Source organism: Sinocyclocheilus grahami, unplaced genomic scaffold (assembly GCF_001515645.1).
Source record: "Sinocyclocheilus grahami isolate Dianchi unplaced genomic scaffold, SAMN03320097.WGS_v1.1 scaffold1833.1, whole genome shotgun sequence".
NCBI lineage: Eukaryota > Metazoa > Chordata > Actinopteri > Cypriniformes > Cyprinidae > Sinocyclocheilus > Sinocyclocheilus grahami.
Window position 1 is genome coordinate 188,350 of NW_015507012.1, and position 577 is coordinate 188,926.

A 577-nucleotide genomic window follows, 5' to 3' on the forward strand; every position below is an offset into this window, starting at 1 on the left:
GTTATTACATGATGCATAAGGTTTTTCCTGTCTGTGAAAATTATTCCATACTGACGACATCTAAAACTCTAAAACTAAATCTCGCCAGAAGTGCATCTTCACATGTTGATTAAGGTTTACTTTACGTCCGAAACTCTTTCCACACCGATCACACGTGAACGGCTTCTCTCCAGTGTGAACGACCGTGTGAAGCTTAAGGTCTCCTTTTCGTGAGAAGCTCTTTCCACACTGTTGACATGCGTAAGGTCTCTCTCCGGTGTGAATTCTCATGTGGGAATCAAGGGATTGTTTATATCCGAAACTCTTTCCACACTGAGAGCATGCATAAGGCTTCTCTCCAGTGTGAACTCTCATGTGAGTCTTAAAGCTTATTTTATGACTCAAACTCTTTCCACACTGCTGACATACATAGCTGTTCTCTCCGGAGTGATTTTTCATGTGAGAATTTAGGGTTTCTTTATGTGCGAAACTCTTTCCACACTGATCACATGTGAATGGCTTTTCTCCAGTGTGAATTCTCATGTGTTTTATAAAGTTCCATTTTTGAGTGAAATGTTTTCCACACTGTTGGCAGGTG

The 577-nt window shown here is 40.9% G+C and overlaps 1 protein-coding gene across 1 annotated transcript in view; it reads right to left on the reverse strand.

Moving 5' to 3' along the window:
• The window catches only part of LOC107572915 (gastrula zinc finger protein XlCGF57.1-like), a 38,888-nt gene extending 38,618 nt beyond the window's left edge, over positions 1-270 (reverse strand). The window contains exon 1 of the mRNA XM_016259348.1: positions 126-270. Coding sequence (XP_016114834.1) covers positions 126-270 — 145 coding nt within the window. The remainder of the gene's footprint in view (positions 1-125) is intronic.
• Positions 271-577: the final 307 nt, after the last annotated feature.